Below are 25,287 nucleotides of genomic sequence, written 5' to 3'. Positions count from 1 at the left end.
GCTGCCGACGCAGCCATGACATGGTGGCCGGCGTCTGCCTCCACATGCCTAAAAGGCCCAATTTCAAGTGCAAGCAAGCTAGCAGTATGGTATTTCAGCCTGGGGGTGGTTGGCTGCATATTTGCGCTTGCATTGCAAGGAATGGGGGAGGTACAATTGAACACTGCCCTGGGACAAGGACTTGCACGGGGATAATTGCAAGTCTGCATCTTCTGATGCGGCAAGGATCACTTCTGATGGGCACACTTTTAGGCAGTGACCTGGGTGTCAGAGATGCATCCAGGGGTCTTCCCCATCCCATGTCTTTTCAGCACTGTATGCATGAGTCACACAGCACATGGCCAGATAAGATTGTAAAATGTTAAAATGACATTTCCCGGTGAATGCATTTGTCATGGTTGAAAGCAATATAAAAGTGCAAAAAACGCATAAAAAATGCTACTTGTGAACATAGCCCAAGGTGTGGAGGAGTATTTTTGTTTTTGGTTATTTATTTTACCTTATACACAAGTCTTTACCCTGGAAAGGATGTTCCTTAACATATTTCACAGGAAAACCGTTTCAGTTTCGTTTTTGAACGTTTTATTGTGAGCCCGTAAAAGTGGCTTAATACCTCTGATCACGTTGTTGACAGCAGTGACCTGGTGGTCAGAAATGGTTCCTGGGGCGATCCCCATGCTGTCCCCATGTCATTTGAGCACTGTCACTATCGTTTTGGGCACTTTTTAGGCTTTCTACAGACTGCCGGGGGTGCCGCCGCAAAAATGCTCGGGTCTCCCATAGACTAACATTGGGCTCGTTGCTCGGGTTGAGCACCCGAGTATCACGGTGAGCTGGGCCCGAGCTTCGAGCACCCGAGCATTTTAGTGCTCGCTCAACACTAATACTTATTATTTACTCTATTTAGGCTGTGTTCACACGATGCGTATTTCATGCGTTTCCGCAGCGTTTTTGCAGTTGCGTAAACGCCGCGGAAACGCATGAAAAACGCATGGTAGAAGGGCAGCAATGTTCCCCAATGGAAATCCGCATGTGCTGTGCCCATGATGCGGATTTTTCCGCAGCGTTAACGCTGCGGTCAAAAATCCGCAGCATGTCAATTAATTTTGCGGAAACGCGGCGATTTCGCCGCCATTGACTTGCATTAGAACGCGCCAATTCCGCAAGACAGCATTTGTACTTGCGTAATTGATGCGTTCTAATGTGCGGATGGTACCCGGGTGTGGAGGAGAGGAGAGTCTCATCCACACCCAGGTACCATTAAAAAAGCTGTAAAAAGAAGAATAAAATAAAAAATAAATGTATTCTTACCTTCTGTCGGCCCGCGCACCGCTCCCGCTTGGTTCCCGGCACTTGCAGTGAGTTGTAGGACCTGCGGTGACGTCAGAGTCATGTGACGGGTCACGTGTCGCTGACGTCGGCAGGTCTTTCAATTCAAAGTTGCCGGGAGAACGGAGTGAGCAGGACAGCGCGGGCCATCGGAGGTAAGTATATACACTCTCTCGGTTCACACTGTATAAATCCATGCTGTTTGCATGGATTTATATAGTGTGACCTAGTTATCAAGCACTTTCCAGGTGATGCTAACATCGCCTGGAAAGCGCTTGTCAATCTGCATGCGGAAACGCATGTGAATCTGCATGTGGATCCGCATGTATTCTGCAGGAAAAACGCATGCACAATCTGCATGCGTTTTTTCTGCCAGGGAGATGCAGAAATGATGCAGAAATTTTCTGCTTCATTTCTGCATCGTGTGCACATACCCTTAATGTCTGTACAAAATGTGCATTGGCAATTGAATTTAGCTACATTTTTGCAGTAAAAACGTACTTCCCCAGAATGCATTGCATTGCAACAAAAATATTTCTCTGGACAGTAAGTAGTAAGTAATGCAATGTACCTGCAAAATTGCTCATATCTACTTTTATAGGCATTGTATGAGGTTAGTTTTGGCATATACAACAGATCAGGACTTATTATAAGTGAAAGGAGGACTTTATACTAACCAGACAGCAGATGGCGATAGTGTGTAAAGTTATATGCTTGCTGTAATGGTGGGAGAAAAGCTCTCAATTGTTGGTTGTTTTTACTTCCTGTGTTTCTTCTTTCTTTCCTGAATGTGTTATGTCAGCAGCACACGGACTGTGTGACACTGAATTGTATCTCATGTTTAACCAGTATGAAGTAAATACTGTTTACTCAAGATATCTTGCTGATTGAGGCTGTGTGCCCACATAGCATTTTTCAAGCGTTTATGCTGCGGAATTTCCGCAGCGGAAACGCTTGTAAAACGCTAGGTAATCCGCACCCCATGGTCCCCAAGGGGATTCCGCATGTTCTATGCACATGCTGCGGATTTTTCCGCAGCGTTTATGCTGCGTACAAAAATCCGCAGCATGTCATTTAATTTTGCGGAAGTGCAGCGGAACTCCCGCCATTGACTTGCATTGAGACGCACAGAAATCGCGACTGTACATTTTTACAAGCGGCTTCTATGCGTCTCTATGTGCGGATGGTACCCAGTTCTGGAGGAGAGGAGACTCTCCTCCAGACCTGGGTACCATTGTACCTGTAAAAAAAGAATACAATAACAAATAAAGTTTATACTCACCTGTCCGGAGGCTTTTCTCTGAATGCCAGCAGCGCTGAAGGACCTGCGGTGACGTCACAGTCATGTGACCGCAGGCCCTTCACCGCTGTGTCTCGCGATATGCCGGCAGCCGGGAACCAGACAGGAACGAGTGCTGCAGCACACGCCGGGGCCTCGGGGGTGAGTATAGCTTTATTTGTTTTAATTTTTACGGTTCACACTGTTTGCATGGATTTATACAGTGTGACCTAGTTGTCAAGCACTTTCCAAGTGATGCTATCGCCTGGAAAGTGCTTGTCAATCTGCATGCGGAAACGCATGTGGATCCGCATGTATTCTGCAGGAAAAACGCATGCACAATCTGCATGCGTTTTTTTCTGCTAGGGAGATGCAGAAATGCTGCGGAAATTTTCTGCTTCATTTCTGCATCGTGGGCACATAGCCTGAAGCTCTCGTAAGTACAGCGGTGACTGTAAGAAGATGCACTCTGCGACAGTTAGAAATTTTTGACTGCTCCTTCTCAAAGGAGTTGTTCAGTCTTAAGCTACAAGTATGCAGTCACTCTATGTAACAACAGATTTCTGAAACCTCACATCATGTGCACTGTGAGCAGTGAGGATTCTCCAGTGCTGGCACTGGTGAGCGGGCGGTCATGTGACAGCAAGTATGTGATATGCATACTCCTGGCCACAATCTGACTAGACAGTTTCTTGCCTCGCTCAATACACTTGCATTGAACAGGGACACGCCCATCTATTTAGAATGTGGCCGAGAGTATGCATGTTGCATCATTGTGACCGCACGGTCCTGGCATCAGCACCACGATGTGAGGATTCACAAGTCTGTAGGCACATAGGGTGTAGTCTAAGACCAGACAACACCTTTAATATATCTCCACTATTACCTATGGTCTCTATATGGAACTGTAGCTCAAGTCATTAAAAAAATTATTAGTGTGAATCTATTTCCTGGGGTATTACCATTTCCATAACTACATTATTTGAAATTCACTTTTTACAGTGTTTGGTGAGGGGCATTAATCCCATGCGCTTGTAAATTTATGGACAGGTGTGCTCCTGCAATCTAGCAGGAGTAGATTGAATCTCTGGCTGTCAAACACAGTGGGGGACCCTGGTGAGAAGGCTGACATAGTTTACTACCACTTCCGCTGGCTGCATTGCATCGAATGAGCACTAAGCTATGCAGTGAGCTGAAGATTATATATATATATATATATATATATATATATATATATATATATATATATATATATATATATTGTAGGGGTCCACTCTCTCAGGTAGGCACTACAGTTCACACAGGTACCGGACTCATGTGTCAACACAGAGTGAGATTTATTGAATTCCATAAACTTGAAACAACAACTTTTTCTTGGCACACACGTAATAACAAAAATCACAGTCCTTCCTCAACAAATGCAAAGCAACACCAGGGTCTCACCCAGCTAGCAATTTAGTTCCTGCTTTAGACTCAATGTGGTCACATTCACTAGTTACTCAGACACGGCTGAGCTATTTCCGATTTAGTCACACAAAACGGGTATTGTCCATAGCAATCTATGATACTTGCAGATTTGGTGCACATGACCTGTGCAGTCTCCTCTCAGAGAGATTCTGGCTTGTCTCTCTTGAGCTCCAACACAACCAGCTCTGCTCAGCTTCCCCCAGATGGCTGACCAGTGAACACATGGCCTGGTCCTAGGCATGGCTATCCTGGTGCACTTAATCAGAACCATTACACAGTGTTCCAAATTATTATGCAAATAATATTTTCTCAGATTTTTCCAAATTACCTATATGAATTGCAGTTATTGTAATTTTCCAGTCAAATAACTATTAGAGTACAATTGAAAGGTTTTTGTACAAACTGCCTATGATAACAGTATATTGTTAAAAAAATAAAAAACTCAAACTGCACTCAAAATGCATGTTCCAAATTATTATGCACAGCAGAGTTTTCAACCTTTTCATTTTAATAAAGAACAAAAAAATGGTCATTTTTGAAATTATAAGCATTAGCAGGTTATTACAAACTGAAATCAAACAGTTTTCAACTCAAAACTTTATTCTAGGTGATGTTACATTTGCACATAGGACCGCTTGTTCGAAAGGAGCTTCTGAACTCTCTCGTCCATTGAATTTGTCAGGTTTTGGATGGTTTCTGCTTCAATTGTTTTGCATGAGGACAGAATACCCTCCCAGAGCTGTTGCTTAGATGTGAACTGCCTCCCGCCATCATAGACACTCCTTTTGATGATGCTCCAGAGGTTCTCAATGGGGTTGAGGTCAGGGGAGCATGGGTGCCACACCATAAGTTTGTCCCCTTTTATGCCCATAGCAGCCAGAGATGCAGATGTGTTATGTGCAGCATGAGACGGGGCATTATCATGCATGAAATGATCTCGATGGTCCAGATGGATGGAGTGGAGGATGGCTGGTTGATGGACACCCCATGCAAACAAGGAGGAGGTGGAGTAATGTTTTGGGCTGGAATCATGGGGAGAGAGATTGTCGGCCCTTTTAGGATCCCTGAAGGGGTAAAGATGAACTCCATAATGTATGTTGAGTTTCTCAAACAGCACTTCCTTCCATGGTTCAAGAAGAAGAACCGTGCATTCCGCAGCAAGATCATTTTCATGCATGATAATGCCGGGTCTCATGCTGCACATAACACATCTGCATCTCTGGCTGCTATGGGCATAAAAGGGGACAAACTTATGGTGTGGCCCCCATGCTCCCCTGATCTCAACCCCATTGAGAACCTCTGGAGCATCATCAAAAGGAGTGTCTATGATGGCGGGAGGCAGTTCACATCTAAGCAACAGCTCTGGGAGGGTATTCTGTCCTCATGCAAAACAATTGAAGCAGAAACCACCCAAAACCTGACAAATTCAATGGACGAGAGAGTTCAGAAGCTCCTTTCGAACAAGCGGTCCTATGTGCAAATGTAACATCACCTAGAATAAAGTTTTGAGTTGAAAACTGTTTGATTTCAGTTTGTAATAACCTGCTAATGCTTATAATTTCAAAAATGACAATTTTTTTGTTCTTTATTAAAATGAAAAGGTTGAAAACTCTGCTGTGCATAATAATTTGGAACATGCATTTTGAGTGCAGTTTGAGTGTTTTATTTTTTTTTAAATATACTGTTATCATAGGCAGTTTGTACAAAAACCTTTCAATTGTACTCTAATAGTTATTTGACAGGAAAATTACAATGACTGCAATTCATATAGGTAATTTGGGAAAATCTGAGAAAATATTATTTGCATAATAATTTGGAACACAGTGTAGTGCTAGGATTTAATCCTAGCCTACCTGGATAGATAGATAGATAGATAGATAGATAGATAGATAGATAGATAGATAGATAGATAGATAGATAGATAGATAGATAGATAGATAGATAGAAAGACGAATAATGATAACTTTTTAATGCACTGCAAATAAATTCATAAAATATATTTTTTCACATAAAATACATCTTATTTCATACATATAACAAAAAATAAACAAAAAATGGTATCCACATTACAATAATAATCTAGAGAATTAAGTTATCTGTTTTATGTGAAACATGAACAGTGAAAAGTGTAAACAGAAAAAATAAACCAAGAACATTTTTTTTCTATATTTGTATTGCAAAAGAAAATTATATTAATTACACAGTAATTTGTATGTAAGTCAAAACAGCACTAAAACAATAAATAATACATTTCTGTCTTCTATAAAACAAACCTTCATGCAGCCATATCAGTGAGAAAAAAAAGTTATGGCTGCTGAAAAGCAGAGCGACAAGAACTAAAATAAATGGCCATTCATTAAGGCCCTTGCAGGCCTTGTCATAAAGGAGTGAGAATATTTTGGGGGTTGGTTCGCTAGATGCATACTCTGCTATGGATTTATCCTATTCAGCACTTCAGAGATGTATCTGCCTAGTAAATCTTGGCTTTGGACATCAGTAAAGCTGATAGTTAGAAGTCACAAAGTTATGTATTTTTTTTTTATTGTTATTAAATGTTATTCCCCTTTAAGAAGAAATACAACCAGATCATGAGCCATTCCCATGGCACCAGTACTGTGAATGTCCTGGACTATTGGTTCCAGGGTACCCAAGCACTGTCAATAGAAGAAAGTAGTAGAAGGCAGGAGGAAGAATCTGAACAATATGTGATCCTAGAACAGCCAAGAACTGTGTAAAAAGAACAAACTCCAAGGGAATCATGTGAGGTCAAAGCGATCACAAGAAGACCTGTTTGAAGCTTAGAGACTTCTCCAAGGATGGCACATAACAGTTATTATTACAGATACCAGATCTCTGAGATAACATTTCTGCGCTTGTCTTATGACAGGGGAGCAGAGTTCTCATGTATGACTGTCATATCTTCTAAGAGACAGTCATGTTGACAGCCGGGAATAAAGGAGGCATGTCTCTAGCAGGTGCGGCTGACCGACTGCTGCCAAAATATCGAGTAATGGGTCTTGTAATCCCCTATGTCCTCATTCTACTGAGCTGAACTTACTGTTAGAAAAACATTTACTGCGAGACACAAACTCAGAAGATTGGGGGTGTTGGATCAGTTTTACATTTTAGATAAACTTTTATATGCCCTGTACACAGAGGCCATGTGCCCCTGGTGCAACCGGCAGGGGGTGCAGTCGGGCTGCCTAATGCGGCGGTCCGATGTGTCTCCCCCGGTGGCTGCGTTCTGCCGCCCCCTGGACTGGGAGTCGGCAATTCTCTGAGCGGGGTGTCAAGCTGATGTAGCACCCCGAGGGCTCGGTTGCTACAGAGGTATTGCATCTCATCCAGATGTGCGATATCTCACTCTTAGGTAAGGATGGAGTGTGGATCAGGACCCCGACACCTGCATGCATTACACCACATTTCCGGGGGGCAGGGTGACCGATATGCTCCAAGCAGAGCACGACAGTCCCTGTCCCTTGCTGGAGTGGGGGAAGGGAACACAGAGGAAGGGGGAACCCTGTAGTGCAGGAGCAGGGAGGAAGTAGTTCCTGGGTGCACCTAGAGCGAGGTATAAAAGGTGGGCACCATCTTAGATCAGTGTAGAGTCTGAGAAGAAGTGACCGGGAGCAGAGGCTCTGCATGAGCTCTGCTCCAGAGGCGGGCCTAGTAACTGAGGCCCAAGCCTGGAGAGGAACAGGAAGGAAGAGGAGCGGAGAAGGCTTCAGGAACAAGGAACGAAGGGACCCCAGGGGTGTGGACCGGCTGGTAGCCACCACACGCCCGAATCTACCTGCGTGGAGGGATCAGGCCAAAGGGGGAGACCAGTCCCCGAAACTAGTGGAGGCGGGGAACTACCCTCAGCTAGAAACCGGAGGCTGTGACATTTTATGTGGCGCAGCCCCTTGCCATACCCGTTAGGAAGGCACCACATAGGGTCAGGGAAACGGAGGCCAACGTTTACCCGCCAAGGCCCGAGGCAGCCGGACAGAAGCGTGGTTACTGGTGGGGTATGACAGGCCAGAGGAAGGACACATAAAGGGGGTCCTGTGAAGCGCTCCAAAGTTATCTGGGAGTTGGCCGAGCCCCTTACCTGGTGAGCACAGTGCGACGCGGGACGTTATGACCAGCTGAAGTAACGTGGATAAAGAACTGTGAGTAAATACCCTGGACTGCATTACAGGACTCTGTGTCATTACTCCCGCGCACCATCACTCCCAACATCCCCACTTGCTGTCCTGAGGCTATACTCCGCCCGTGGGGAGTTATACTACACTCTGCTGTGCCCACGACACCAGCCTCTGCGGTCTGCACTGCAGCGGCGGTTCACTCTGACCGCAATCCACGGGTGGCGTAGTCGGACATTCAGAACGAATAGACTATCCCCTCTGGTTTGACCGCCCTGGGCACGGACCGGGTCGCCGCCACGAAGACTACAACCCCCAGCATCTCACTGAGGCCCGGCTCCGGGTATTCCCCTACACACACGGCCCAGGGGGCGCGTCACTGACACCCAGCTCAGATAAGCTGCAGCGTGCTGGCTCCCAGCGTTGAAGCTCTGACCTTACGGTCAGAGCGACGCCAGCAGCGTGATCAGGTCATGTGATCACGCTGCTGAAGTCACTCACCAGCTCTGCAGCGGCAGAGGCGCACATTGATGAAAAGTGCTCTGTGCTTCAGAGCTGAAGACGCCGAAGATGGAGTGGATGTGAAGATTCATTGTGGGGGGTGATTTACTATGGGGGGTGATTTATTGTATGGCTGGGGGTGATTTATTGTACGGCTTGGGGGTGATTTACTATGGGAGGTGATTTATGGTATGGCTGGGGGTGATTTATTATGGGGGGTGATTTATGATATGGCTAGGGGGTGATTTATGTTATGGCTAGGGGGTGATTTATCGTATGGCTGGGGGGTGACTTATGGTATGGCTGGGGGGTGATTTACTATGGGGGGTGATTTATTGTATGGCTAGGGGGTGATTTATGATATGACTAGGGGGTGATTTATGGTATGGCTAGGGGGTGATTTATGGTATGGCTAGGGGGTGATTTATGGTATGCCTAGGGGGTGATTTATGGTATGCCTGGGGGGTGATTTACTATGGGAGGTGATTTATGGTATGGTTGGGGGGAGGTTTACTATGGGGGGAGATTTATGGTATGGCTGGGAAGATTTATTATATTGCTAGGGGGAGAATTATTGTGGGGGGAGATTTATGCTATGGCTGGGGGAAGATTTACTATGGGGGTGATTTATGGTGTGGCTGGGCGGAGATTTACTATGGGGGGAGATTTATTGTATGGCTGGGGAAGATTTATTATATTGTTGGGGGGAGATTTAGTGTGGGGGGAGATTTATTGTATGGCTGGGGGAAGATTTATTATATTGCTGGGAGGGAGATTTATTGTATGGCTGGGGGAAGATTTATTGTATGGCTAGGGGAAGATTTGTTATATTGCTGGGGGAGATTTAGTGTGGGGGAGATTTATTGTATGGCTGGGGGAAGATTTATTATATTGCCTGGAGGGAGATTTATTGTATGGCTGGGGGAAGATTTATTATATTGCTGGGGGGAGATTTACTATGGAGGGAGATTTATGGTATGGCTAGGGGGAGATTTATTGTATGGCTGGGGAAGATTTATTATATCGCTGAGGGGAGATTTAGTGTGGGGGAGATTTATTGTATGGCTGGGGGAAGATTTATTATATTGCTGGGAGGGAGATTTATTGTATGGCTGGGGGAAGATTTTGTGTCGGGGGAGATTTATTGTATGGCTGGGGGAGATTTATTGTATGGCTGGGGGAAGATTTATTGTATGGCTGGGGGAAGATTTATTATATTGCTGGGGGGAGATTTAGTGTGGGGGGATAGTTATTGTATTGCTGGGAGGGAGATTTATTGTATGGCTGGGGGAAGATTTAGTGTGGCGCCCCTGCGGGTCCAGTTGCCACAGAGGTATTGCATCTCAGCCAGAGGTGTGGTACCCCACTCTCAGGTAAGGAGGGAGTACCACCCGGGACCCACATACTCACATCCAACACCACACCACTCCATTAGGGATGGTCCAGATTGCTCCTATGGGAGAGCACAGACCCGGTCCCTGTTTGGAAGGTGGAACTAAGTAGAGGAGGTGGGTGGAGGAAGTAGTTTAGGGAGCACTAAAGGAAGGACTGAAGGAAGAGGGGAACACACAGAGTGACAGTTGGTGATGTGGGTCACATGACAGAGAATATAAAAGGAAGGGTAGAAACATCTAGAAGGTTCCTAGGAGCAGGAGTTCAGTCAGTGAGGACCATGGAGGAGTAGGGTCCAGATGGAGTGAGGGCCCAGTCAGAGGGGCCCAGTAGGAGAGTGAAGAGAGAAGACCGGAGCAGTGAGAAGGGCTCCATAGAGAGAGAGGATCCTAGGGGCACAGGAAGTGCGAAGTCCACCCATGCGCCCGAGTTCATGCTGACCGTGAAGGGATCAGGTCGCAGTAGGGGACCGGCCCCAGACTAATGGAGGACTGCAAGACTCAGCTAGCAAACCGGAGGTTGCGGTATCTTCAAGTGCCGTAGCCACCAACCACACACATACGCTGAAAAGGTGGCCATATAGGACAAAGGGGATAGAAAGGACGTCGCCCAACAAGGCCCGCGGCCACTGGCTCGGAACACTGTGTGAAGCGCAGGGCAGGTGGGCGAGAGCCAGCCCATTGGGACGACCTGGGAAGGTACACAAGAAGGGGTTCCCGATCAAGTGCACCCAAATTATCTGAGAGTTGGCTGGATCACTTCCCCAGAGGACACAGGACACAGGACTCAGTGGGCTGTTATAACCTGCTGGCAGTTGTAACCTGGAACATCATAAGAACTGTGAGTAAACACTTGAAGACTGAAGCCCGCTGTGTCCTTTACATAATTGCTGCGTCACCTGCCTTGCACTACAACACCAACATCCAAAAATCTCCTATTTAACTGCCCTGGGGCCTAGCTCTACCCGTGGAGAGCTGAACCATCTCTGCTGCGTCACCAACAGCCCCAGTGAATCTGAACAGCAGCGGCGGCCACCTATAGCCGCATACCACGGGTGGTGTCACGAAACATTGTCCCCCAATTGACTTTGCTTATTGACCGTCCTGGGCCACGGACCGGGTCACTGCCACATTGACTACCCTAAAAAAGACCGGCCTGGCTACCGAGTACCCCACGGCCCCAGGGGGTGCGTCATTAGTATCGGAGGAGATTTATTGTATGGCAGGGGGGGAGATTTATTGTATGGCTGGGGGGAGATTTATTATATTGCTGGGGGGGAGATTTAGTGTGGGGGAGATTTATTGTATGGCTGGGGGAAGATTTATTATATTGCTGGGTGAGATTTAGTGTGGGGGGAGATTTATTGTATGGCTGGGGGGAGATTTAGTGTGGGGTGAGGGGTGGGAGAGATTTTGTGTGTGGGTGATTGGTGCGGACACAGAATGGGGAGAATGGGTGCGTGCGCAATATGGGGAGTGAAGGAGGGGAATGAATGCGGACACAGTATGAAGGGGCGAGGGTGATGTGATGTGTGCAGACACAGTATGGGGCATTGGGGGATGTGTGAGGGTAAATATATGTGGAGACAGTATGGTTAGCAGGGGGGATGTGAGAGAAGACAGTATGAGGAGGAGAGGGGAGGGGAAAATAATGGGGGGAGAAAAGTGTGAGTGGGCACAGAATAGAGACTGTGTAATGTTGGGGGTGTAGTATGGGGGGAACAGTGTAAGGGCACAGCCAGGAAGGGATAGTAAGCCAAGGAGGGGGAGTGTGATGAGGGGTCACAGTATAGAGAATGGGCCCTAGAGTGGAGACACAGTGTGAGAGGACAGTGTGAAGAGGCCCAGTATGGTAAGGAGGGGGCAGTGTGAAGGGCATGTACCATAAGAGAGACAGTGTGAGGGTCATATTTTGTGCAGGGAATATAGTGAGAGGCAATTATTTATTCAGGGGCTCAGCATAGGGCAGATATTTTTATTCAGGAGCATTATAATGACACTGCTATCTTTAAGGGCATCATGTGGGGATGTGCTGCAGAAGACTGGAGAAGATGGAAGTCTGCAGAGACGAGGCATAGATGAGAAAAGTCATCATGGCGTCTGGACAAGATGAAGAAAAGAGAGAGAACGACTCCAGAGACAATGTCATCAGGGACCTGGATGTAAATGTTTTTTGTGATACTAACTAATTCTCATATTTTTATCTATGTTAGGAGCATTAAAGGGGTTGTTTAAGTTTGTGATGAGCCTGCAGTCATTCTATGTGACTGCAGACTTCTGGATTCTCACAGAGCACACTGCACGCAGTCAGGATTCTCTGGTGCCAGCGATTTGTATACTTGCTGTCACATGCTGACTAGACATGCGTGGCCTCACTCAATGACAATGAATTGAGCGAGGCCAGACATGTCTAGTCGGAATGTGGCCAGAAGTATACAGTACAAATCACATACTGGTACAAAGCAGAATCCTAAAAGTGTGCAGTCCATGTGCTGTGAGAATTCAGAAGCCTGCAGTCACATAGAGTGACTTCAGACTTTAATATCAAACCTGGACAAGCCCTTTAATTATAAAATTAAGCCTTGTAGACAGTCCTAACAGCGTGTAATATACTCGGTCAGGATTCAGCTCTGCAGAAGTCATCACATGGATACCTCACTCATATGCGATTTTCATACTTACAGTCACATGACAACGAGCTTCTCATTCTGCTTCTCTCAGTTTTTCACTGAACATTTAAAGAATTAGGCAGAGCAGCTTGTCGGCATGAGACTAAGTGTGCAAATCTCATATGTGCTTGGGGGGGGGGCAAACTGAACTCCTGCCCCAGGTGCCAGAAAGCCTAGATACACTTCTGCCTGTATACATTTGCCGTTTTTACCATCACTATGTGGACTAGCAAGTGTCTGATAATAAACGGAACGGTGCATTCAATATCACTGTACTTACTGTATTTGTTATTGGTTCTGTACCACATAAACTTTTAAAGGGAACGTGTCACCAGGTTTGTTGCTTATAAACTATTCCCATCACCTTTAAGATCATAAGAATGGGGTTCATGCGACCCCTTTATATCCTCAGACGTGCCCTGCATACCTCAGAACAAGCGTTTTATACTTGTCCCGCGCTGTATATAAATTGCGCGGTTCGGTCTGATGGGTGTTTCCAGATTGTAATCCGCGCCTCGGTCACTTCAAACGCCGCCTCTTCTAACTACATGTAAGTGGATGTCGTCTATCCAGCATCCACGTAGTGCCCGAAGTCTCACGCCTGCGCAGTTGAATCACCGGCTGTTCAATAGGGCACAGAACTCTCCGATTCCACTGCTCAGGTATGAGTCTTCGGGTACTACGTTGATGACAGAGAGACGGTTAGAAGAGGCGGTGTTTGAAGTGACCGAGGCGCGGATTACAATCTGGAAACACCCATCAGACCGAACCGCGCAATTTATATACAGCGCGGGACAAGTATAAAACACTTTTCCTGAGCTATGCAGGGCCACACCTGAGGATGTAGCGGGGCTGCAGGGTCCTCATTCTTATGATCTTAAAGGTGATGAGCATAGTTTGTAAGCAAAAAAATGTCGACAGGTTCCCTTTAATAGAAATTACAACCATAACCTAATATTATAATAAGGAAAATAAATAATACATGGAGCTGAGGAAAAGCAAATTTACTTCATCTATTTTATAGTGGAGAGAAAGCGCCATCGCATAAGCGAGCGGTGTCCTGTCACTCACTGAGCTCAGCGGAGGTCGGGGGCCCACTCGCTGGAGCGAGTCATTCTCCCCGGCTCCTCGACGTGAGCGGGCAGGTGGATTACAGCGGGGGACATCTTCGGACAGGTGAGTATAAAGATTTTTTTATTTTATTCTTATTTTTACACCAGGAAACAGCGGGAGCAGAATACTACTCTCATCATTGTCCCTTGCTCGCGCCGATCGCAGCTCCGGCAGGGGATAATGATGAGGGCAGCACACGGTGCTAACTGTACCGCTGATTCCCAGGGGCCGGTACTTGTCACATGGATGACACACGGATGTCATCCGTGTGTCATCAGTGTGCATGAGTGTGGGATGTTTTGCGGCCCGTGCTGTAAGAAAAAAAACTGACATGTCAGCGTGTTTTGCCCACGGACACACTGACATGTGTACAGACCCATTCAAATGGGTCTACGGGTGTTAGTGTCTCCAGTACGCGTGGAAATGGACACCACGCATACTCGAAACACGGATGTTTGAAAGAGCCCTTACAAAGGATTCTATGGGGATTCTGAAAAATCTCAATTCTCAATGAGCACCTATCAGAGAATCAGTTCAAAATAATAATATCCCTAACCCATCTCCACCATTCTTCACGTAATCTTCCTGCATGAAATTTCTAGTCTTCCCAAAGCCTCATGTCTGCGCCTCACAAAATTAAATCTAAGACTTCTCTCATACTTCCCCCATGCTCTAGAATTCATTACCCCAAATTATTAAAATCTTCCTCATCTTCTGCCTCTTCATAAAAGCCTATAATCTACAATAACACTGCTGCCACCACACTGCCAAAGGAGCCGCTTCAACATTCACCCACTGTCTCCTTCCTCATTTCCTTGTAGACCGTCCTGTTTCCTTGTGTAGTCCTGTCCTGTTTACTGAACTTGTTTTATGTCTAAGATTATATATACTGAAACCCTTTTTATATGTACAACTTACTGGAATTAGTGGTGCTTTAACATAAATAATATTAATAATAATATGCCCATAATGGGAATACCCTTTTAAAGGGAGTTTGTCAGTATAAACTGACAGTTTAAAGGGGTCGTCCACTACTCGGACAACCTCTTCTCATTCTGTATGTTTGCCCCCAGTAAAATAACAACACTTAAACTCACCTCCAGTGGCGGCGCCATTCCAGTGGTGTCGGCAATGTCTCACCCGGCATGTTATGTCACGTGATTCCTGCAGCCAGTCAATGGCCAATTCACTCTCCCTGCCTTCGAACAAATCACATACATCCAAAGGAAGTGAGAGTTGCTTCTCTCTCACTTCCTCCGGATTATGTCATATATAAGCATATAATCTTGTAGTGGATATATCTGGTATAAAAGCCATTTTAGTTTTCAAATAAAAATTTATTCTGAAATGCTAATTAGGGTGCCTGGTGCACCCTTAGTGTGACCGAGTAGCTTAGCGCACTGTCCCTCCCTTTCATTTTGCATTCGATTGTTTCCTTCTCTTTTGATTGACAGCGCTGGCTGTCACTCGGTGTAAGGCCTCTTTCACGCGTCCAGATATTTCCAGTACTGGAAAAAACAGTATCGGAGATATCTGTGTCCATGTGTCCATGTGTGTGATATGGGTGGCACACATATGGCAACCGTGTGCCGCATCAGTATCACACGTACTGGCACCTGGGAATAAGTGGTACAGTTAGCGCTGTTCCCAAGAGTCGGGTACTGAACGCTGCCCTCATCATTGTCCACTGCCGGTGCTGCGATCAGCACTAGCTAGGGACAATGATGAGGGCAGTATTCTGCTCCTGCTGTGTCCTGGTGTAAAAATAAGAATAAGATAAAAAAATCCTTATACTCACCTGTCCTAAGTGTCCCCCGTTGTAATCCACCTGAACGCTCACGCTGAGGAGCCGGGGAGAATGACTCACTCCAGCGAGCGGGCCGCTGTCCTCTGCTGAGCTCAGTGAGCGGTGTCCTGTCACTCACTGAACGCAGCTCTGAGGCCCGCGCTTGCTGGAGCGAGTCATTCTCCCGGGTTCCTCAGCGTGAGTGGTCAGATGGGTTACAGTGTAGGACACTTTCTACACCAGGACACAGCAGAAGAAGAATACTACTCTCATCATTGTCCCTTGCTAGCGCTGATCGCAGAGCTGGCAGGGGACAATGATGAGTGTTCACTTCAGCACACAGCGCTTGGGAACAGCGCTAACTGTACCGCTGATTCCCAGGAGCTGGTACGTGTCACACTGATGACACACGGATGTCTTCTGTGTGTCATCAGTGTGCACATGTGTGGCACCCCAGGGGTCTGGTTCCCACAGTAATAGCAATATTACGTCTGTGAGCAGGTGGGAGGTTTCCTGGTCAGACATCCTATGCATGCCACACCTCCTGCCCAGTCCTGGGAGGGGAAGAACTTCCCCTATATAAAGCTGGGGCTGAGGCAGGGTTAGTGAGTAGAGAAAGAGCAGAGAACACAGACAGAGACACAGTCTGGTCTGTAGTGGAGCAGCTATAGGAAAGAAAGATCAGGAGCTCAGTGGGAGCAGTGCTAAAAGAGGTCAGGGCTGGAAGCTGTAGAGCTCGCCCTGATTGAAGAATTCTTACCGGACCCGGAGTCCGAGGCTGTGGGGACTAATCCTTACCCCGCAGCAGAAACCGCCCGGCAGGGGATTTCAGGTCCTCTGGCCAAGAAACCCGAAGGCACGGTCACACGCAAGGGACCAGCACCGCGACGTGGAGCGGAAGCTACCAAAAGGCCCCGAGTCACCGGCCATACGGGTGAGCACCACACGGTACACTCAGGGACGTGGGCTACTTTTACCAGCCTCTAGCAAGGTAGCCAGAAGAGTACGATTAGTTGGGGAGGCCTACAACTCCGCCTGGCCAGGGGAGATTCCATCTGCTCACGGACTGACCAGGCCCCGATCGCTAGCCAGTACTCCGGGAGGGTCTACCTTTGCCACCAGTAAAGACCCTGAACTACACCGCACCGTCTCTGAGTGTTTCATCATCCACGTCCGCTGCCCTGAGGCCATACCCCTCCCGTTGGGGGTTATACCATCCCCGCTGCACAACCGTATCACCGGCCTCAGCGGTCTGCCCTGCAGCGGCGGTCTCATGACCGCATTCAACGGGTGGCGTAGTCGAACATTCTAACATCTACTGCTAAAGACTGCCACTCAGCTTGACTCCCTGGGCACGGACCGGGTCACCGCCACGAGACTACTACCCCTATCAGATCCGGCTCCGGGTAGGCTCCCGCGTGCGCAACGCCGCGCGACTCAGGCCCAGGGGCGCGTCACATGTGCGAAACGTTTTGCGGCCCGTGCAGCGGGTAAAAAACGGACATGTCAACGTGTTTTGCCCACGGACACACTGCCTGTGGCGTGGAAACACACTGACATGTGCACAGACCCATTCATTTGAATGGGTCTACCTGTGTCAGTGTCTCCAGTACGTGTGGAAACGGACACCACACGTACTCGAAACACGGGCGTCTGAAAGGCGCGTAAGGAAGAGCTGTCAATCAAGTGTGAGGTAGATGGACTCATACAAAATGAGTGCAAGGAACAGTGCATTGAGCCGCCAGGGCACACCAAGGGTGCATCTATCACCCTAAATAGCATATCAAAATAGAGTTCAATTTCTTGAGAATCTAGGAGACATTTGAATAGTAAAAGTACAGTTTTTATAGCGGCTATATCCCATACGAGGCTATACTTATACTGACAGTTTGGGCTGACAGGCATCCTTTAAGTTGAATGGGGATTAACTGCAATATCAGACACGACCTAAAGACAGGAGTGGTGCTGTTTCTGCAAGAGAACAGACGTGTCTTCTTAAGCTCCTACAATGCTCGTAAACTAAAGCTCAAATTTCCAGCCATCACCGTGAAGGTACTGCATAAATATTAAATACCTAATATATTATTACATCTGAAATTGCTTCCTTTACAAGTGAGAACAATCCTTGCAGGGGAAATTGCTATGTATAACATCCCGTAACATAATAGAAATATACTACAGAAACTGTATTCTTATATAGAATCAGTTCCATTCATCTGAGTTGGGTTGTCTTTGCAGCATGGGCGTGAATTTCTCCAAACCTAATTCAAATGAATGAGACAGTTGCAGAAATGTTTTCATAAATTCTTCCACATGTGAATATAGCCTTCTTCATTGTTTAAACTTGTTTATCCCAAATCATCCCTGTAAGAAGCGGCACTGCGGGACTATTCCTCCGGTCCCACCTGCTGGAGCAGGAAGACACCTGGAGAAGCTGGAAGCTGCAATGTATTAGCAGGTCCAATGCTGTGTGTGACACAGGAGTGACACCAGGCAGCAGCTGAAGTGAGTGGGAGGGATCAGTGTGTGTGAACACCCAGCTGGGAGCACATTAGTGTTCCACACTCAGCTCTTCTGGATGACTTGTGGGTGACTTCATTTACTAGAGGGTGGACTGCAGGCTTGATCCAGGATCTTACAGTGCAGTCTAGAAGATTTACTTTTACTGTCTGTAATCCTGTGACAAGGGAGAGAGATCACCCCCACCCCAAGCTTCACACACCCCCTCTTGTCCCCAGAGTCTCATTCTTTCTTCTCTTCCTAAATGCGTCTCCGTTGGTTTAAAGTCCTGATCCTGATTGTGGTGCTGGCAGTGTCTGCGCTCTTCTATGGGCACTACTACACTTCTTTGGTGACTTCTAGCAGGTAAGGATGAGGAGGGTCTGGGAGCATCCCTATAACAGGTGGCACGTGCAGTAGAGTGATATCTGTCTTTTAGTATGATCTGGGGTCATTAACAACATCAAGGGAAATTTGGAGCAATTTGCCGACACTTTAAAGAGTTAATTTTGTTACGCTAGAATTGAATTTGACAGATTTAGTCTTTGTCGTTTCAAATTGCTTCTCTTGTCATCCGTCAGATGTGTTTTGTGTGGCTATATAGGACCGCAGGTAATCCTTCTTAATTAGAGAGTGATGCACCTACGTGACATCTACACTAAGGTCAGTGATAGTTGGGGGTCTGGAGAGTAGTAGTGACCTCCTGCCTGTGACTGTCTTCCCCGTTGGCTGGTGTCGCATATGTGTTACTTATTTTTCTCTCCACTTCCTAATGTCCCTTATCTATAGGACTTCTTCTTTCTTGCCTCTGTGGTTATAGGTAGCTGATAAGGCTCAGTTCTATAAATATTCTACAGCTACTCCTTCTATCTATACACATTCAGCGTACAAGTTATGATCGCCAAGTAGTGACACCGTCACGTTGGTACATGATGATACATTTGGTGCTTCACTCATTTTATGCATGTATTTATCCGGTTTTCTCATTGACCTTTTTTTGGCCTTAGATTGGCCTGGGCTCAACAAATCTAAAGGGAGAGAAATGTGCTTCTGGTGAGGTCTCACTTGCTTCCAAACTTCTTCATCTCTGGTTGACGTGTCGTTGGTATCTATGTAGAGCACTCTCCGTATCCAAGTTACATTTGTTGTAGTCCAGGCTGTTCAGATCTAAAGTTCGGGGTGCTAATAATGTGTTTTTTTCCTGCTTCCAGCTAAATCTAAGAATCATTTTATCTATGTTTGTGGTGGCGCTGGCCGAAAATAAAGATTGATCCATCTGTGGTCCATTTTAATTCTCATGCCTATAGCCAGCTTGAGGACTCGTCTATGTGGCAATGCCAACGTCTTGTGCAGGTTCTCATTAAGTTATAGCCTAGACTCATAGCGCAGAAATATTACAGTGCAGGGGCGGACATACCAGCAGTGCAACCCTAGACTCATAGCGCAGAAATATTACAGTGCAGGGGCGGACATACCAGCAGTGCAACCCTAGACTCATAGCGCAGAAATATTACAGTGCAGGGGTGGACATACCAGCAGTGCAACCCTAGACTCATAGCGCAGAAATATTACAGTGCAGGGGCGGACATACCAGCAGTGCAACCCTAGACTCATAGCGCAGAAATATTACAGTGCAGGGGCGGACATACCAGCAGTGCTACCCTAGACTCATAGTGCAGAAATATTACAGTGCAGGGGCGGACATACCAGCAGTGCTACCCTAGACTCATAGTGCAGAAATATTACAGTGCAGGGGCGGACATACCAGCAGTGCAACCCTAGACTCATAGCGCAGAAATATTACAGTGCAGGGGCGGACATACCAGCAGTGCTACCCTAGACTCATAGCGCAGAAATATTACAGTGCAGGGGCGGACATACCAGCAGTGCAACCCTAGACTCATAGTGCAGAAATATTACAGTGCAGGGGCGGACATACCAGCAGTGCAACCCTAGACTCATAGCGCAGAAATATTACAGTGCAGGGGCGGACATACCAGCAGTGCAACCCTAGACTCATAGTGCAGAAATATTACAGTGCAGGGGCGGACATACCAGCAGTGCAACCCTAGACTCATAGCGCAGAAATATTACAGTGCAGGGGCGGACATACCAGCAGTGCAACCCTAGACTCATAGCGCAGAAATATTACAGTGCAGGGGCGGACATACCAGCAGTGCAACCAAACAAGGGTCCAAGAGCTAAGAGGGCCCTTCAGCTTCTGTGACAGACACATAAAGGGTGCAATGTGATGAGCTATTGGACTGCAAAGGGCCCATATATTGTTCTTGTACACAGTCCCTCTTCTTTATGTGTCCACCACTGTTACAGGGACTTTCCAAAAATTAAGAAAATTTGCCAAAAAGTAATGGCAAGAAATGACCCTTGTCCCTTGAATCCTTTGTAGCTTCTGCATTTCCGACCGTCCTGTGGTCCCAGTGATGCCTGCTGTATATCAGCCATTTCTGTGGCCATTCAGTGACCTATTTTGTTCATGCAAGTAACACAACTTAGGCCAATTATTGGCTGCAGCGGTCTGATAACTGATGTATGAGACTTGTGGAACTAGTAAGGACCATGGAAGGCATGGGGGGTTTTAAGGGTACATAATACTTGTATTTTAATTTTAGATCATTCCCAACTCCTACTCAAAAATACTGGAAAACCCACCTTCAATTCTAGCAGGAAATGAAGTCCACTTACATCTTTCTAATTGCCTGACCCACCATCATCCCCCATACTGTCATTGATGGAAAACTTGTCTTTCTCTCACCTGAAGACCACCCTGGCCAAAGCCATTCTTGTGCTAATTGCTCCTGTATCCTGTTAATCTCCATTTTTTGTACAGTTTTTATACTCCAAAAGCTCCAATTTCCACTGTAGCTCAACAGTTGCAGTCTAATTGAATATATTCAGTTGCATGCACTTGAATATTTCATGAGATTTTCATACAACTGTCAGGTGGACAATATATAAATAAGAGATACAGGCTAAAAAAAAAGAAAAAAAGTCACCTTCAAGCAGCTTATTAGTTGGTGCAAATTTGTACCTGTCAATATATCTCTGGGTGAAAATGCATCACTACCCATAAAATTTCATAGGTGTTGTCCAGCTTTGGGGACCCTTTTCTTTTTTACTTAAAAGCAAGTATTTAGGGCTAAAAATCAGTTTAAAAATGTAGCACTGATTGTCTTCTATAAGCCTCTGCATTGAGTTTACTGAGAATATGTCAGTGAGCTCGTTCTGATGGTCTGACGGTAGAGTTTACAACACTTTTTCTGAGCTTGTCTTAACTGGGCTATGACCTCAAACTACATCAAAGTTGAATGTACAAAGAAACAAAGATGCTGTAAAAGCCAAAATATAGAAATATATTAATGAAAACGAATTGCGAAACAGATTTTTAGCCCAAAATATATGCATTTAAGTGAAAATGTTTCCAAAGGTGGACAACCCCTATAGTTGGATGTATTACAGTATCAAACAACTGAATGGAGCCATAATAGGACACCCATTGACGTCTTTGGGGATCTGCTGTACATCCTTATGTCTCCAATTTCATATGGAAGCATACAGGGATTTTTTTCTGTATGTATCAGACAGAAACAATGGTGGCATGTTTGTGGATGCCTGTCCACAGTGTGTAGACCCCAAGTGTCGACATACGCCCCTTGCACGTAGCCCTGCAGTGTGAATCCGGCTTTGGTTGTGGCTATTGTTGAATACTATCAGTCACTCATTTTTAGTGAACAGCAGCCACTTTACATTCCATTGTCACGCTCAGGTTACCTTGAAAAGACTAAAAGGTGCTTTAAAGTCAGGACTACATGTTATTACTTGTGACCAGCACCTTCCTAATAGATCTGAATATACACTTCTACAAAGTTTGGAACATTACACAACCAAACAATACTAAATGTTATTACAGGTCCAGGGTCTTATATTGTAGCAGACTATGCATTAGTATATTGCATTGGTAGGGACATGTGGAGGAGGTGGGAGATATAACCTCGTGAATAATTTGGACTACTTCTCGCCAAGATCGTGTGTTACTAACTGAGTATGAATGAAAAAAAATGATCAAACGTAAAGTGGTCCCATTTGTGGGATCTTCCTAAAAATAGTTTTTTTGGGCAAGACAAGGATGACTATGTTGTAGGAATTAGAGAATGGATAGTAGTGCGATATAGTAGAATCTCTTACAAATAAGAATGACGTGTTTGCAACCGAATGGGGTTTCTGATGTGTACGAGGTTGTTGTTAAGGTATATTCACACACATCAAAATTGTCTCTGAAATCTCAAAGCCTATCAGTCAGTTCCATAGACGCATGCGCATAGATTTCTACAAACTTCATTCAGATGAGTGGAACAGTCTCAGAAAAGTTTTGCAAGAAATTTGCCACATGTGGATATGCAATACCCCAAATAAACCAGATATTTAATTAGAAGACACAAACAGGACATTTTATGAGTTAAAAGGAATCTGTCAGCAGATTTTTTCCTATGTAATCGGAGCGCAGCATGATGTAGAGGCTGAGACCCTGATTCCAGGTATGTGCTACTTACTGGGCTTCATGTTTCAATAAAACCACAATTTTACAAGTAGGAGGTTCTCACTAAAGGACTAACTGTCTAGTATCATCTTGTCAACCTGCTCTGTGTTACCCCACTGACACCACTGATTGACTCCTGTCACTATACAGTGTAAACAAAGAAATGAGCCGGAGCATAAGTTGGTCTACGTGCAGTGTGTAAGAGCACGTTCACATTGTGGCTATTTCACGACAAAACCCAAGAAAAAAACAAACAAAGTGAGCATATACCTTATAGTAACTAAATAAGTAAATAGTAATAGGACAGATATATAACATAGAGTACTTAGTTAACAATATTTTGAACAAAAAAGCGTAAAAGCCATCCCTCTGCAACAAGGTGTACCCAATCGGGACAGTCCTCTGAGATTAAAACCTTATCCTGTGACAGACAACCTCCACGTAGATAAGGGCAGAGCAGGACAGTGCCCCGACTGTTCAGACACCTGCCCATGGGAAGCTATATAGATGAAGTGTCAAGCTCAGAAAGGGTGGCCACGTCCCTGTTTGTACAAAGTACAAGAAACTACAGCAAAACCAAATGAGCCGGAACATAAGTTGGTATCCGTGCAACGTGTAAGAGCATGTTCACACTCTGCCCATTTTACAGACAAAACCCAAGAAAAAAACAAACAAAATGAGCATATACCCTGTAGTAGGTAAATAAGTAAATAGTAATAGTACATGTAAATAATATAGGGTACTTAGTTAACAGTATTTTGGTAAAAAAAAAGAGTAAAAGCTATCCCATAGTGACAAAGTAAACCCAATCGGGCATCCTGTCTCTTGTATTAATACCTTACCTTGTGTAAGCCGGCCTCAATATAGATACAGCGTATACAGAAAGCTGCCAATCAGTAGTGTGGGCAGAGGTATACAGCATTTAGAGCACTGCTTAATCTGTATCAGAGAAAACTGTGACTCTATCACAACTGCTGCATCCACTAAACTAAATGACAAATCACTGGAAACAGGGTCTCTACTCCTACATTATGCTGCTCTCAGACGAGGTAGTAATAACCTGGTGACAGATTCCCTTTAAATGGATACTTAATGACTTAAAGGGGTTTTCCCATGAACAATCTACACTTTAATCTCCACAAGGAGAAACGATACCCCTTACACCTCAGTCCAGAGCCTCTCACCTAGCCAAATCAGATCTCATACTTTGCGCTGACGAGGTGCAATAGCCCGAAACACCGTGTCTGCAAATTAGGATTCTGATTTGGCTATTATCCTAAGTCATATTACACGACTCGTTAAAGGGTTGATTGTGACTCTTAGGATTGCTGCTTCCAATAGGTGGCGCTATAGAGTTCAAGTCCTCTTTTTCTCTGAAGAGGCAATTTGCATTTTAATCACCAGATCTTGGAATCAAAATTATTTCCACAATTGGATGTGTTTAAAACAAATGTTCCTGTGCAGAGATAATCTTATAAATGTTCCCCTGCTGTGTACTGTGTAATGGCTGTGTCTGACCGTACAGGAACATGGTCTGATCATACCACATCTCCTGGGCAGGGGAGAAAGCAAATGAGTATACAGACAGGACAGTACGGGATTGCAGCTGCTGGTTTCTGTAAGGAAAAACATTTCCCTGCCTGTATAAAAACCTGTTTTACCTCACAGAAAGACTCAGCTGCGATCCCATACTGTCTTGTCTGTATACTCTCTATTGCTTTCTCCCCGGTCCAGGAGCTGAGGTATACCTGAGCAGGTTCCTGTATGAGTGCATAGAGTATTTATAACATATATTTTGATATATACGTATGTATACATATTCTTGCTGAAGCTTAGTACTAGCAAAATTCAGTGCTCTTCATAATAAATGTCTGGATGTAGGGTTATGATTATTCTGTGAATACTGTATGAAAGGATCTTTCAACCCCAAAAAAGTGTACTACGCCAAGTAGCTGGACTAGCTGATTACTTAGTCAATGCTATGCATCAGTACTGTGTACAACAAAAATACCTCAGGCTTTGGTTGAGCCTCTTGGCCTTGTGTCCATGTACAATATATGGCATTTTGGTAGCAATTCTTCCATGAAGACCACTTCTGGCCAGACTTCTATGAACAGTAGATGAGTATAGCTAGGTCCCACTAGTTGCTGCCAGTTCTCAGCCGATGGCACTAATGAACATCTTCTGAGTTCAAAGGGAAGTAAGCATAATGTTTCTGTTATCTGCTTGGCCGACCACTGTATCTACAGCCCTCAATGTTGCCCATGTCTTGGTGCGTCTTCAAAAGAGCTTTAACATCATATCATGAAACCGAAACCCAAGTCTGCTCTGAAATCTTTGCCTGACAGAGACCTTCTTGATACATTATAACTACCTTGTCTCTTGATGCTGTTCTTCGTCTTGCCATGGTGTATAACCTGTGACTGGTTGATGAAACTGTCTTCCTCAACCTCACCTTTATAGAAGTGTTTGGCTGTTCCTCACCCAGTTTTGAGCTTTCTGCACAGCTGCTTCTGCTTCAACCTACAAGTGAAAATGATGATCATTGTCACTTGTTTGGTATATTTTGTT

The 25,287-nt window shown here is 45.5% G+C and overlaps 1 protein-coding gene across 1 annotated transcript in view; it reads left to right on the top strand.

Moving 5' to 3' along the window:
• Positions 1-18,196: 18,196 nt before the first annotated feature.
• ST6GALNAC2 (ST6 N-acetylgalactosaminide alpha-2,6-sialyltransferase 2) overlaps positions 18,197-25,287 on the top strand; it is a 129,002-nt gene continuing 121,911 nt past the window's right edge. The window contains exon 1 of the mRNA XM_073683961.1: positions 18,197-18,527. Coding sequence (XP_073540062.1) covers positions 18,427-18,527 — 101 coding nt within the window. The 5' untranslated portion in view covers positions 18,197-18,426. The remainder of the gene's footprint in view (positions 18,528-25,287) is intronic.

Source organism: Phyllobates terribilis, unplaced genomic scaffold (assembly GCF_046119375.1).
Source record: "Phyllobates terribilis strain yellow unplaced genomic scaffold, ASM4611937v1 Scaffold_5__5_contigs__length_657084704, whole genome shotgun sequence".
Lineage (NCBI taxonomy): Eukaryota > Metazoa > Chordata > Amphibia > Anura > Dendrobatidae > Phyllobates > Phyllobates terribilis.
This window is presented reverse-complemented; position numbering and strand designations above follow the sequence as displayed.